General features: G+C 26.9%; 1 protein-coding gene across 4 annotated transcripts in view; it reads right to left on the bottom strand.

Annotated features, from left to right (window-relative positions):
* The window catches only part of LOC132920758 (uncharacterized), a 181,129-nt gene that overhangs the window by 19,392 nt on the left and 147,911 nt on the right, over positions 1-13,826 (bottom strand). For all 4 annotated transcript variants that reach the window (XM_060983406.1, XM_060983404.1, XM_060983403.1 and 1 more), the window contains one exon: positions 9,548-9,657. In XM_060983406.1, coding sequence (XP_060839389.1) covers positions 9,548-9,657 — 110 coding nt within the window. The remainder of the gene's footprint in view (positions 1-9,547; positions 9,658-13,826) is intronic.

The following is a 13,826-nucleotide window of genomic DNA, read 5'->3' as shown; positions in this document are numbered from 1 at the left end:
TTTTCTCTTGAGATTATTATTTAATTTTTGCCGGTTGATGTCTTGTTCGCTAGGTTTATTGTGATTGTGATCATTAAAAATCTCAGTATCAACACCATTATAAGTTTTAAAAAAACACTTACATGTACTTTTACAGCAGGTCCATCTCTGTACTTCATTTTTCAACATTTTGTGAAACCTAAACTTATGACCATATTTTATAATAACAGTTTTGTTTTTTTCGCTAGCCATTATTTCCATTTTTAAAATGTATAAAAAAAACAATAACTGTAAAATTGTGTAACTGTATAGCTGTAAGACACGATATAGTCACAAGTTGACGTTCAGCAGGCTACTAAATATATAATGAAATATCCCAGATATCGTACGTATATCTGTATGTAATCATCATAAAAATCGATGATAACTACTAACTAATACAAAAAAAGATAGACGAATAATACTAACACTTGTATACGCTCGTATTTCGTATACTCGTATATATATCTTAATTAGATTTAATCAAAGATACGACATTTCGGTATCTCATTTTTGGATAAAAGTGGCTACGGCCAGTGTAATAAAATCCGCGATAAGAATACCTGTCTATACACACATAAACATCAAAGTAGAATTAATTGATGTCCAGGCGGTGTACCCCTGTATGAAATATGACGTAGTATTGTAACAGAATTATTCAAAAGTATATTATATAAATATGAAATATTAAAGTTTTAAGTTTTTAATATTTTAGACATCATTGGCGCAATGATTTATAGCCGGGACCCAACTTACCTATTACCTTTTCATACCCGGGACTCAACTTACCGCTTTCAAAACGGACCCAAATTATCGCGGACCCAATTCACCTAGCTCCGATTTGAGAGGGTAGGATTACAGGTGTTACTATATATTATGAGCCAAGATATAGCGGTAAGGTTTAAGATTGAAGCACAGGAGTATTAATGACTATAGGTTGGGTAGGAGAGGGGACCGGAGTTCACTGAAATTACCCTCGACTAGCCACGTTTGGCCACAGTGAGATTAGATTAGGCGTAGGTGTGTAACTCTGGCCAAGGCTATTCCAGACGAAACGAGGTTTTCTTACATCAAAGCTCACCTGAGCTCTAGAAGATAAATAAAATATAATGATGTTTAAACTATAGAAGTAAATAGATAAATTAGTTCCTAAAAAACATAATTCAAATATTTCATTGAATATTCAAAAATATAATTTTTTATATAAGTAATTGTTAACTTAAATACATTACTGATTTAAAATTGCATGCAACATTGTAGTGTTAAAAAATAAATATTCAAAATATTTTTATTTTTTTTTAATTAACAATTTTTTTGTTGTTTTAGTTAAAATGTTTGTTATAAATTGTTTTACTGTGTCGGTTATAGTAGGCCATAGTACATTAGTACATGCAACTATAATATACACATTAAAGAGATTTATATTGAATACACAAATGTGTAATTAACCGCATTCATGCATTTTTTTTCATATTTTTTCCAGAATTTTGAATAAATCTAAATACTGAGTTTGTTTTCTGAACCAGAGTAATTACCCTAATATACGATCACAAAGAAAGTTTTTAATTTACATTTCGTTAGTTATTTCATTGTTGTTCATCACGTAACATAGCAGGTAATGAAAATTATTTACATTAAAAACATTTCAAAGTCTTGATGATATTATTACAAGCATAGGTATGTGTTTATTATGTTATACAAAAGAGCTTTCTAAAGAGTTCCTGAGTATGTTAGTGAACAGGTGGGTTCGTTTTTGATAAAATTAAAATAATGTGTTGAATCATCTTTAATTTGCGTAGGTGATTCACGCAATAATTTATGTGGTCCAATACAGCAAATTGGTTATTCTTTTATTAATACTACTACAATAATATGAGATATAATACGCACTAAGTTATTATTTTATATTAAATATGATTATAGGTAAATTATATAAGGAGAAAATATAGCAAGTGATACCTATTTTCTCCAAAATAATATTGACCGTAATCCGTTTTCACTAAAACCAATTTCTCCTAAAATTTAAAAATGTTCACTTACCATTCTTGCCAAAAAAACGTTTGAAAACAAATAACTATAATGTTTAGTTGATGCATTCTGTGCCAAGTAATACTTTGCGTATACAATATTGTTTTGAAATTTGTAAATAACCGTCCACAAAGGCATTATAAGTAAGTAATATTTTCTATTTGGTTTTTAAAAAATAATAACTTTAATGTGTATTTATTTTATATGTATACATCTTCACCATTATATTTTAAAATATTTTAATATAACCAATGTATGATTTTTGAAAACAATAATTTAATTTATGATATATATTTTTGTCAACGCTTAAGATACATGTAATTATATATTTTGATTGAAATATATTTTTATTTTTATTTTCATTATACGTGGACTACGTATTACGTGTTACACTTTTACAATATTATACGGTTTCTTAGTTATATTTAACCGAAAAACCTTAAAAAAAATCAATATTTTTTAGTGGAAACAGATGACGCATAAATCTGGGAACTATTTTTTTTTTTGGTTTGCTGAAAATAGAGATCATTACTGAACTAGATATCCGTGTTATGTTAGCTTAAGTACAATATGACTAATTCCGGGAAAATAGTCGAACTTGCGAACATTTGAAATACTTTACTGTAAAGCAAAGTGTAATAGTAAAACAGGAGATAGTTTATGTGAGGTTTAAGTGGTTTAACCTCATTTACGGGGTTGGTTCACGGGTAGTTTTAACAAACGAACAGCTTATATTTCTACACTATTTACATGTTTCCCTACGATAAGTAGTAAAAAAAAGAGATACATCGGAAAAACAAAATCCAAGAGAAAAACATATCAAAATTATGTACCAAAAGATGGTTATATATAAATATGTATGTGTGTGTAGTAGGTGTATAATAACTAATGTCTAATATGATTGTTTTATGAAAATATCAAGTTTTTGAGAAATGTTTGCACTATATGCTAAGTTTACTTGCATAACGATGTTCTCCAGATAAAAGGGATCGTGCACTACCTCTCAAGATGATTATTAAATTATTAATAAATCATATTAACAAACTTTCTAGTTACGAAAGTCACTATTGTAGGAAAGAGTCTTGAAAAAAGTATTTAGTAAGTCATTTTGTATTACAACGAGCTTTTAATGAAAACAAAATAAGTGTAGAAAAGCCTGCAAGTCGAACACTGTATGAAAAATATTTTAAAGACGAAGAGCTTAAGTCAAGATTCTCAAAAACGACACTTGCTCGCAGTGTGACAAGTATAAGATACAGCTTACTAATAACATCATTTCGCCAGAACAAAGGACTAAAATAATTAAAGATAAGATAAAACATCACGACGAAGCTGAACAAACCTATGAATCAAAAAGAAACGACATAGACACGTCCATAGACCATTGTGTTGTATCGTTTGATTTACAACAGTGTCTTCTAACCCCCTCATTAGAAACCTTTGTTACATTTTACAAACATCAATTGTGAACTTGTAATTTAATTGTGCATAATTGTGTATATACTAAAGCAGCATATTTTACTGGGTATGGAACATAAGCCAAAAGAGGGGCTAATGACGTTGCTTCATGTGTGTACAAATATTTATCTAATTTACTGAAAATATTACACTCGTAATTATGTTCAGCTATTGCTACCCTTGGGCCAAATAAGAACAGTGTTATCATGGCGATGTGGCTATTTTTATCGTATTAACAGGAAGCTATTGAAATAATTGATCATAAGTTAATGGCACCAAAAGCTACTCAAGAATGGAATGATGTGACTCAGACCATGCTAAAATTGAAAAAGCTCGGAAAACATTTCTTTCGTTTGTAAATAACCCATCTAATCGGAGGCAACTGATTAAATATCCAGGAGAAAATAAATTGTTGGTTGTAGAAATGTCACAAAAAATGTTTTTTGACTTCAACGGTTTGTCCAAAAAAACTTATCAAATGAAAAAAACTGATGAAAATAAGAAAAGATTTTTTTTACTGTGATGTAAAGTGTATTTGCTATGTATGAAAAATGAAAAAGTCATGGTATATTTCAAAACATCCATCGATTTAAACACCAAATTCCATAAAATGAACTCGAACAGAAGAAATCCAATTTCGATGATCATTCCAAAAGTATATGATTTTGATTTATGCATATCCGAAGAAAAAAAGGATCTTACGTCATTGTTAAAGTACATACGAGAAACATTTCACAATTTTTTATAAAAACTTAAAATCAACCAAAAATATTGTTGATCTTATAGGCTACAATATATTAATATTAGACGAAAAAAAAATAATAAACTAAAATTTGTTTTTATTTTATCATATTCTTATATTTTATTTTTTATGTTAAAAGTTATTATTTATTTTTAAATCTTTTGTATATTTTTTAAAATAGCCGAAAGATTTCAAAATTTTTACTATAACCTTAAACTAATATTGTATGTATATACAATATATATATACCTACCTAATGTTATCACTGTATCGTAAATTCTTTAGAATCTGATCACATTTATAATATATCATCATTTTTAAAATCAAATTTTGTACTCTGAATATTTCATATGATTTGGATTACTTTTCAGAGAAATGAAAGTTTTATATTCAATAATTTGTCATTTGTTTGAATTAAATTATATAACTAAACGACTCTAAACTATTTTTAGATTAATCTTTGTTTACCTGATACCAAAAACACATTCATTATTTAATATTGACAACTTGATGCTTTTTGTACATACCTACGAGTATAAAGTTGTAAAATTGGATAACATTTGTGTTGTTAGTGTCAGGTAAACAGAAATTATTAAAAAATTATTTTAAAGTATTGTTTTTATATATAAACATGGAGCTTATCGTAGCTAACATTTAAATAAAATATCATACAAGAAAAAAAATATTAAAATAATGAAACGTTTTATTGTTTACTAAACAATTAGGTACTGTTTTTGACTTATTGATAATCTTTTATCACAAAAACCCTACAATTTTATTGTGTAATGGTAAAAAAAGTGTTGTAAACATACAAATATATACTACTATAGTGGGTACACACTTTATGGGTTTAATAGTAAAAAAGGCAAGCAAGTGGGTACCATTCTGCTATACATTAGGTGTCAAGTGCATCTTTGTTGTGGGTATTTTCAATTTGAGTTCAATGATATGATAGGTTAGGATAGGTTTACGATAAACTATTCTGAGTAGATTTGCCTATATCGCTAAGTATATATTTTATATGTTTTTTTGTATTATATCTATTAAAATTAATTATTTTACTTTTATTATCGTGGTAGGTTGGTAATATAATCTTTTACGAAAATATTGTTTTTATTATATTATTAGTATTTAATTATTTTAGTATACGTTTGTCATATTTTTTCTTAAGTTGTAAGTCTTATAAAATTCAATTTTTAGTAGAATTTTTCTTAAAATTGTCCAAACCATTCTTTTTATATTACATATTATATATGTATATAAATTATTTATTATTATGTAATATAGATGCTCATTAATTGGATCAAACAAAGAGTACTTTAAACGAGATTCATTTATTAAATTAATTAATGTTTGACATATTTTTGATATTTTTTGTGTTTATCATTTTATCACAAACTGAAATCCTAAAAGTATATTATAAATGATGCTGATGTTAGGTTAAAGTATGTTCTTAGAATTAATACACGTCAATATTTATATTTTTTTATTTCGTCGAGACTGCCGTACAATTTTGTTACGAAAATCTCCAAAATATGATCATGTATAATTATTAACATTATTTGATTATTTTGTATGATATTTAAATAAATTATTTTTCAATTTTCAGTTTTTATCATTTTTGTTTATACTGTTGATTATTTTTATAACGTATCTTTCAGAAGGATTTATAAAATTATATTGTTTATATTTATATATTTATGAATTATTTGTTAAAACGGATTGTGTTTTATAGGTACACCGAGTAGCTGTTTAAACATTAAATACATTTAAATACGAGTGATAGGTTTGGCAGAGAAGAGGAAATAAACTGACTATAATTATACAATTTAGTACAATATTATCTGTAATAAAGCTATAAAACTTGATTAAGTTTGGCATGGATGTATGAAATTTATTTATTTTTTTGTTATTTTGGCCAATATAATTGTTATTAATGTAAATTAAAATCCAAGTTAAGGTTATTGCCATTAAAGTCAGAATATTCATATTACTCATTATGGCATTAAAAATGCCTAGCCTAACCTGATAATAGTACTATTCAGTACTCACAGAAATAAAAATAAAAAATAAGATATACCTTCAAAATACAAATTGTATTCAAAAATAAAATGAATAAACCGTGACAACCTAACATACAAAATTTTCTACCTCTATGTAGTTTAATCAAAATTTTGGATCAAAAACCACATACTTCGGAGCACAGATATGTACACAATAAACAAAACTGTTAATAAATAAAATAAATTGTTTATTCTAGTAATCCGTTTGTTGCTTTGTTGCCTTGGACGACAAACTCAGGTAAGTCCATTTTGTCCAATAATTCCTATAATAATTATTGGATTTGTACGGTTATATCATTGTTAAATTTTTTTTTCCTTTGATATTTTTTTCGTGGAAAAGTCAATTTGTGAAAAAGTGGATTTATCCGATTTAACACTAGACTCTTCAATTGTAATATACCTGCAAACTTTTGGTATTTCATATTTTAAAATATCTATTATTATAAACCATAAAAAAATCATAGATCTATTATACCGTTTTTTCTGAAAATACAAATTCATTTTTATCACGCTAATAATTATTATTGAATTATTGAGGGTTTGAAAAAAAAGCATTTGGTAAAAGCAATAAAGCATTAAGTAAAAACAAAAAGGTACGATTATTATTTTTGTGAACATTTTTTTTTCTCAAATTTATCAGACATTTTTTTATAGGAGTTTGGTTTTAGTTTAGTAAGTTTATTTTCATTAAAGTTAACTTAAGCTATATTTTAAAATTAATTTAAATTAAATAGAACATCAATTAAATTTTAAATGGTAAATATAATATTTTTATTCGACTTAATATTTTAAATAAATTGTTTATCGATTTTGAATAACCTAAATTCAATTAAAAATGGTTTTCTTAAAAATGTAAAGTTTTTTTACGGCTATTCGTTAATTTTATTTTAGATAAAAATTATCATTAGGTTCAAGAATTAAGTTCAATAACCTCAATAATATTAAAATTTAAGTATGAAATATTGTATTTAAAAAATAATAAATTAATTATATAAAATATTTTATGAATAAGTAAAATATAGTAAGTCTATAGTTTAATAATAATTATGGTGTTACAATGATTTCTTGATATATCTGGTATAAGTTAAAATATAAGTCATATAGATTAGATAAAACCTAGATGATCGTATGATAATACAAATATATATTCTCTACATAAGCTCCAATTTGTAAATATTGTGACACATTATAATGGGCAGTTGCCACTGTTGCCAGACATACAAAAGAATTTTCTTTTACTAAAGAACAATATCGATTAGGTATAAAAAATAATATTTACACAGTTTACACTATTTAAAAACAGCATAGTCAGATTGAGTAACATCACTAATACCTACCAGCAACTCCATCATATTATGCACACATTAAACCACTAGTATAGTAGCACTTAACACCTACTTAACACCTCAGCTATAAGAGTAAGGATAAATTCCCAGCACGATTAAGGTTTTATATAGGCACGATGAACCACTGAAGACGTTTTCTGCAGGTAATTATTCTTGACGTCCCTTATTCTAACGAAGTAATTAACTAACGCCCCTTCTCCCAGTACATTTCTTTCCTCTCTAGTGATTCAAATGAATGTTCGAATTTTCCAGAATATTGGATTAAATTACAAAGTTAGTCATATAACAGAGAAAGTTGTATAGTTTTTAGCCGTTCTGTATTTATTTAAATTAAAAGTCTTTATATTATTTAAGTAAATCCTTAATTTATTGGTGCACGATTATAATATTAACTCTGTATAATAATAATTCGTGTTACAATCTGTTATTTATGAAGACTCAAGGTAGAAGAGAGAGGTTTTATTAACATTGATACAGCGGGGTCGGCACTAGGGCAAGATGCTATTTTCGGTGAGGCGTCGAACCTGCTAAATAAAATTATTCATTTTTGGTTTTTAATTATTTTTTTGATAATGAAATGTTAAATGTACAGCTAATAATAAAAATAATTAACAAAAGGTTCGAAGAGAATTATAATTTAAAGTAAGATCTAAAATAAAGTATCTCTGTTTTTATGGAAAAATCAAGAAACAAAAATAAAGGAAAAGTAGATAACCACTCTGGTGTACAATAAGAGTCAAATTTGAATTTAATGACAATTAAATGTAATCGTTCGAATCAGTTTAAATTTAACAACTATAAAAACCGGTTAAATATCAATATTATATACATGCAATGTACCCATATCTAATGTATACGTGCATTGTGATCTCAAGTCTGATAAACTTTGTTTTTATATTATTTATATAAATTTGTTTAAATTGGAGTAATACCTTTAGTTTTTATGTTATATTATGCTTCGTTATAAGTTTACCAACGTTATTATTCATGTACGACAAACATAGCAGTATTGTAGCGTTAATAAGACGTGTCAAGTATACCTGCAGCTGCTTATACCTACATCAAACCTTTATAAGTTAATTTGAATTTTGCATTTTTCGAGTAAACTATAATAATTAATAGGTTAACTTTAATAAGTGTCAAGTTTAAATATGTATTAAATACATTGTACAAGAAAACAAAACAATTCGTATAATTAGAGGAGTATTTTTTTTTTTTTTTAAGAGGTGTATTATTAGCGTGTATTGTTGCACGCTCTCGTGGGTATCAAATGAATAAAAGTAATTTTATTTTCTTAAGATTGACAAGAGAGATCGGAACGAGCAGCTTTGTGTTGTAGCCGCCTAATCAGTATTTCTTCGGAACAAAACGTTTTTATACATCGTATTTATTCGAATACGAATAAACTCGTATAAAAGTTACCTACACAGCGGGCCATGTACACAGCGTTCCTGCGCGGACGAATTCAAAACGGCGTTAACGTTTATTTCGATTGAACGATAAAAGCGCGAAACAGTTTTTCCGCAGCAGTCATTTTCTCCTAGGCGTGAAAAAAAAGTGTTTTCGCTGTTTTCGCCCGGCCTTTTTTTTTTTTAGTCGGGCCTTTAGTCAATTTTATTGCGACGACGACACGCGGACGCGTCGGGCGGACAAGAGCAGCAGCAGACGCATTACCGGGGAATAGGCGAGCGCTGCGTGTGTAAGGATCGATGGACGGACAGGACGAACGGAAATATACGTATAATAATAATAATAATAATAATAATATAGCGCCTATATTATAATATGCGTTCGAAACTAATCCACTGAAATCGCCCAGACGGGAGAGAATGACATCGCCACGGCCGATTTAAACCGTCGTCCGACTGCAGTAATATTATTGTTTATTATACCTGTGTTGTCGCATGATTAGTCTTCCCTTTGGTACTGGCAGTAGTATCCGGTGCCGCTGCCGCTGCCGCCGGTGTGATGAATATCCGCTGAGACGCACGATTGAATTGCCCTGTAAACACGAACGGCACTGTACAGTACATAACGTTATAATTATTGTCGAATAATTATAGTGCGACGGCGACGACGGGTTTCGTCCGTTTTTCATTACAAATTCGTGTCAAACATTCCACTACACGGGGTGATGATGTGTGATTAATTGGTTAGGTAAACTTTAGATTCGAACACGGAGGGGAGGGAAAAACGTTAAATACTTATTTTCGATCAACAACTATTTGTTTGGTATTATATTTTAACATCGAAATTATTCTGTTCGCGAATATGAAATTAAAATTAAATGTTTTCATTCAAAAAAAAATATAATATATATATATATATTATATTATAACTTTTCAAGTATATTGTTTTATATACTCGTAGTCGTAATAGATTTTAATAATATAAAAGAAAAAAATGCTTTCAAAAACATTATTCTTATCGAGACAATGTGTATCTTTCGTTAAAAGAATCGTCCTGTATTTTGTACGGCTATTCGTATATCACTATACCGAGTTTAATTTGGACATTTTGATTTTGAACAAACGCGATAAATTCGTTTAACTGATGAAAAACTACACGACTTTCTCGACTTTTATTCGAGTTAATATTGTGTTATTCGCACATGCCAGAAGGAAAATTTCGTAGAATTTAAACTCCTATACGACTGTATTCTACGAGTAAAAGTGTTGCGATAAAAAGTTTTTTTTGGCTCAACGGATATATATATATATATATATATATATTATGTTACAGTAAAAGGTCAAATAGATACTAGTGAAAACTAGGTTTTATTTTGTAAATGCTAGGTTTTACTAGTAAATGTTAGAATTTACATATCGCATTAAGAAAAAGGTGAAAGCCTTTGAATAGTATCGAAATGTTATATTATTTGATAGACCGGTAATCTACATAATACGTCTTAAATCGACTGTTTATTATCGTTATCGCTGTTTTGGTTACAATCTCGATTTTTTTCACTTATAAAGTGTATTACAGTGTAACTATATCGATTCGATAATAATAATATCGTAGTTTAATTATTTTTTATTTGATTTTAAATTTCATATCAATGAGAAAATATAAATAATATTGTCGATCAAACATTGCATTTAATAAAATAGTTAAATATAGTTACTAATATTTTGTTAAAATAAATTAATAATAATATTTATAATTTAATTTTTAATTTTTTCTTAGTTTATATAAATTTATAATATTATAAAAATATATTGGTATCTTTAATGATTTTTTTCTCAAATGTCTTTTAAAATACAAAATTAAACTGAAAAATAACATTGCAGTTATGTCAAAAAATAAAAATGATTGATATTTTAACGGATCATAGACCTTTGCCATTTATATTTTATAATTATATAGACAGAAAATATAATAATATTTATGTAATTATTTCTTCGTGCATTTTATAAAATGATTAATAAAGTCTTAGAAATGGACAACGAACAATATGCATAATAATAATATTTTATCAAATTGCACAGTTTAACTCACTTTAAGTTTTGAGTAAAAAGTGTATGTATTATATATGTTTTATATAACCATAACACCTGTAACGTGAACCTAAAATTATTTATTATTATTAAGAAAAATATTTTTTTCTCATTATATTAATGTACCTATATCATTAGGAAAATGTGTATACTAAGATAACCCTGGGTCTCCCACGCGAGTATTTCGTAGTGACATCCAATAATTTGTTTGATATTAATTTAAATAAATATATATGTATATATTTAGGCTAAGTTGGTTTTTTTTAGTATTAATTTTGTGATTAAATATTATAGATTGGAATTATTGTATTTTTTTATAACCTAAGAGGTATATTTTTTTAATATTCTAATGATTATTTATTTTCCCACTTCATTATAAGGGAAATCTACAAAAAAAAATTCAGGTTGAAGGATGAATTTAAAAACAGTTTTTTCGAGCGCTCATAGAATTTATTGACAAAATATAAAAAAAAAAAAAACCCTCTTAAGGACCAACTATATACTCGATTTTAAATATATAGATAGGTAGGTAACAGATATAGCCGCAACTTTTACACAGTTTTTATTGCTAGGAAAAGCATCTTTATAGAAAAAAAAGAAAGCTACATAATTGTTAAATCAATACAATCTTCGGTTCTCCTATATTCTAGAGTTGAAACTTGGGAGTTATTCTGATTTTAATAACTACCTATCAAGCAGTTATAAAACTGAATTGTATCAATAATCGTAGGTTAAAATAATAAGTTAAATACGAGTTCCTACGATATACAGGCAAGTATGTTTTGAATTCATGCTAATTTTAAATTTAATACTAATAATTGTAATTTGATAAATCAATATAATTTTTAATATACATTTTAGTGTCTACAATCTACTCTCGATCGTTAGTGAATTTAAAAACCTCATAAAAATCTTACTACTGTTTCCATTTAACCGTTAGGTTAGGTTATTAAACAAAATATTTTAACGATTTCCATGGCTATTTATATCTTTCGTCACTATTTGTAATAGTAAATGTATTAAAGACGATCATTCAGTTTAGGTTACAAAAATTATATTTCTGGGATAAACATCAAATAATTTTAAAAATATCATAATCTTAGCGTCCATTCAGAATCTAAAATGACGATCTAGACAAAAAAAAAATAAAAATATATTTAAGACTTAAACTCATTATGTTAGTTTGACATATTTAGAAAATAAATAAAAAAATGTGCTGAGTATTTTAATTAAATATAGGGGTATGGTTGGTGCCTAAAAGAGACTTTTTTTCATTGACATACGGCGCCTACCCTCCATCTCTGGTAAAGGTCCTTCCATGTATCGATCCTTTTTGCTTTCATTTCCATACGGACCCAAATTAACCCGTTGTTTTGTGGCGAATTCTTGTTTAATGACATCTACACCACACCACCAGCCTACGCAAAACCATGGTCACGATTCTGGGTTGAAATTTATACCCCAACGCTCGTTTTTCAACTACTGCAGCTGGTCACCTCGGCGTCAGCGCGTCGGAAGAATTAAAGAATAAGTTAGCTCAGTAGCTGCTATCATGATTGCATCGATAAAATACGTAATATGAAATCTGGCTGATTATAACATCAAAATATTAACGAACTGGGAACTATTTATGAATATGCCAAATTGTTTAGTTAAATCTTAAAAACTCTATTTAAGGATATGGAATATTTAAAAAATTATATGATTGTTTTAACTTTACAAATTAATTTTTTTATTTTCGATTTTTAAACGGTCCAAAGTTTAAATATCAAATATATTTTTGTCATTTTAAGTGATTTAGTTAAATATTTTTAGTCTATAAGCTATAGCTATCAAGTCTATTAATCAAAATTAGATAAACATTCTATAATGTATATTAAATAAACGAGTGGTATCTATACAATATATGGCATATACAATGGATATAATTAAAATAATATATTATTATTAGGTACTGAATAAAGTATAGAAAATTATACCTAGACGATGATAAGGTGAAGATATCATGTTAAGCCACCTTAAACAACAATAATATTTCCAAATATTTCTTCATTTTCTCTTGATTTAAAATGAAAGTTTTATAAGATATACAAATGCAAAATCTATATACTACAGCATAACAACTATATATATTATTATGTTCATAACAAAACGTATATATTATAATCAACAACTCATACCTATTCTTATAGCACCTTTATGATATTATCGTTGTTTTTGTTCGGTAAAATAATGTTATTAAACACAAACAGACAAACAGTTTGTATACTACAAATTATGTATACATAGTGGCCAATACAAGGCGTTTACACAGCAATATAATGAGTTATAAAATTAATATTAGGTCTTAAAAGAAACATTTCGTATACATCACACGTCATATTATAATAAACGTAATAAACCTACTGATCATTTTTATAAGTTTAAGAAAAATATGTACCCTAAAAATAAGTTAAGAATAACTGGATTCTGAGAAAAAAAACCATCGAAATAAAAATATATAATATATAAATAATTGTATGATTGTAATGGTCATTATTTGTTCCTATATGCATAATGTATATTATATAGTGCTTTTGTTGAAAATAATTATACAAAAATTGAATTAGAAATACGTTCTTTGTAGTAATAGTGTCATCATATTTTCACTAGCATTGTTATTTAAGTAGGAAGT

Source organism: Rhopalosiphum padi, chromosome 2 (assembly GCF_020882245.1).
Source record: "Rhopalosiphum padi isolate XX-2018 chromosome 2, ASM2088224v1, whole genome shotgun sequence".
NCBI classification, from domain to species: Eukaryota; Metazoa; Arthropoda; class Insecta; order Hemiptera; family Aphididae; genus Rhopalosiphum; species Rhopalosiphum padi.
Note: the sequence above shows the minus strand (reverse complement) of the source record. Positions and strands in the feature narration are given on the sequence as shown.